At 34.8% G+C, this 1,299-nt stretch overlaps 1 protein-coding gene across 1 annotated transcript in view; it reads right to left on the bottom strand.

Moving 5' to 3' along the window:
* zgc:158659 (phosphatidylinositol 4,5-bisphosphate 3-kinase catalytic subunit alpha isoform) overlaps positions 1–1,299 on the bottom strand; it is a gene marked incomplete in the record, with an annotated part of 40,445 nt that overhangs the window by 36,216 nt on the left and 2,930 nt on the right. The window contains 1 exon segment of the mRNA XM_014027842.1: positions 493–621. Coding sequence (XP_013883296.1) covers positions 493–577 — 85 coding nt within the window.

Below are 1,299 nucleotides of genomic sequence, written 5' to 3'. Positions count from 1 at the left end.
TGTGCGAATGGGTGAATGTCTGTTAGTGTAAAGCGCTTTGGGGTCTGAAGGGACTTGAAAAAGTGCTCTATAAGTTCAGTACCATTTTTACCATTTACCATTAGAGTAGAGTAAAATAGAGTAGAGCAGAAGTAAAACTTCTCATGATTGTGTCAAGCTTGGGTAAAAAAGAATGAATCATCCACCAAAAATTCAGTTTTTACAGCCAGAATTCAGTCCATTGTTCAGAGTAAAGTAGATTAGAGTAGAGGAGAGTAAAATAGTGTAGAGGAGAGTAGAATAGAGTAGAGTAAATAGAGCAGAGTAAAGTAGAGTAAAATAGAGTAGAGTAAAACAAAGTAGAGTAAAATATAGAGTAAAACAAAGTAGAGTAAATTAGAGTAGAGCAGAACAGAGTAAAATAGAATAGAGTAGAAAAGTGTAGAGTAAAATAGAGTAGAGTAGAATAGAGCAGAACAGAGTAGTGTAGAGCAGAGTAGAGCAGAATATCACCATTTGGGAGGCAGCAGTCCACCAGGATCCTAGGGGGCATCAGATGAAGTCCCCATAACTCCCCTGATGATGGCCTGGGTGCCATGGTAACCACCAGTCTCAGGCTGCCTCACCTCAGCACAGCGCTACCTGTAAAAACAAACAACCTTTTTACCTTTGTCCTTTCAGATGATTTCAGATGATTCAGAGCTCTTCATCATGTTCCTTCAGAAAAATACCGTCTGCTGAAACACTTATAAACTTTACAGAAGCTTGACTTCAAAATATATCAACAAATTTAAGATATGACGCAACAACACACTCAGAAAAAGCCTTTATTATGGCTAAAAGAGAAAAGGATCAGAATCTAAAAATAAACAAAAAAACTTCTCATGATTGTGTCAAGCTTGGGTAAAAAAGAATGAACCATCCATCAAAAATTCAGTTTTTATAGCCAGAATTCAGTCCGTTGTTCAAAACTAATAAAGAACTAAAGTTTTCTCATCAGAGGGTGATTTAGTGACAAAAGTCAGGCCATCAGAGGACATCTCAAAGGCTAGAAACCACTGTACATCACAAGTCATGATATTATGAGAAGAATAGAATAGAATAGAATAGATTAGAACAGAACAAAACAGAATAGAATAGAATAGCACAGAATAAAACAGTTCAGAATACAATATAATAGAATATAACAGAGCAAATCAGAATATAATAGAACAGAACAGAATAGATTAGATCAGAATAGAATGGATTAGAACAGAATAGAACAGAATAGAATCAAATTGAATAGAATAAAATAGATCAGAATAGAATATAATAGAAAAT

The sequence above is a fragment of the Austrofundulus limnaeus genome, unplaced genomic scaffold (assembly GCF_001266775.1).
Source record: "Austrofundulus limnaeus strain Quisiro unplaced genomic scaffold, Austrofundulus_limnaeus-1.0 Scaffold689, whole genome shotgun sequence".
Lineage (NCBI taxonomy): Eukaryota > Metazoa > Chordata > Actinopteri > Cyprinodontiformes > Rivulidae > Austrofundulus > Austrofundulus limnaeus.
This window is presented reverse-complemented; position numbering and strand designations above follow the sequence as displayed.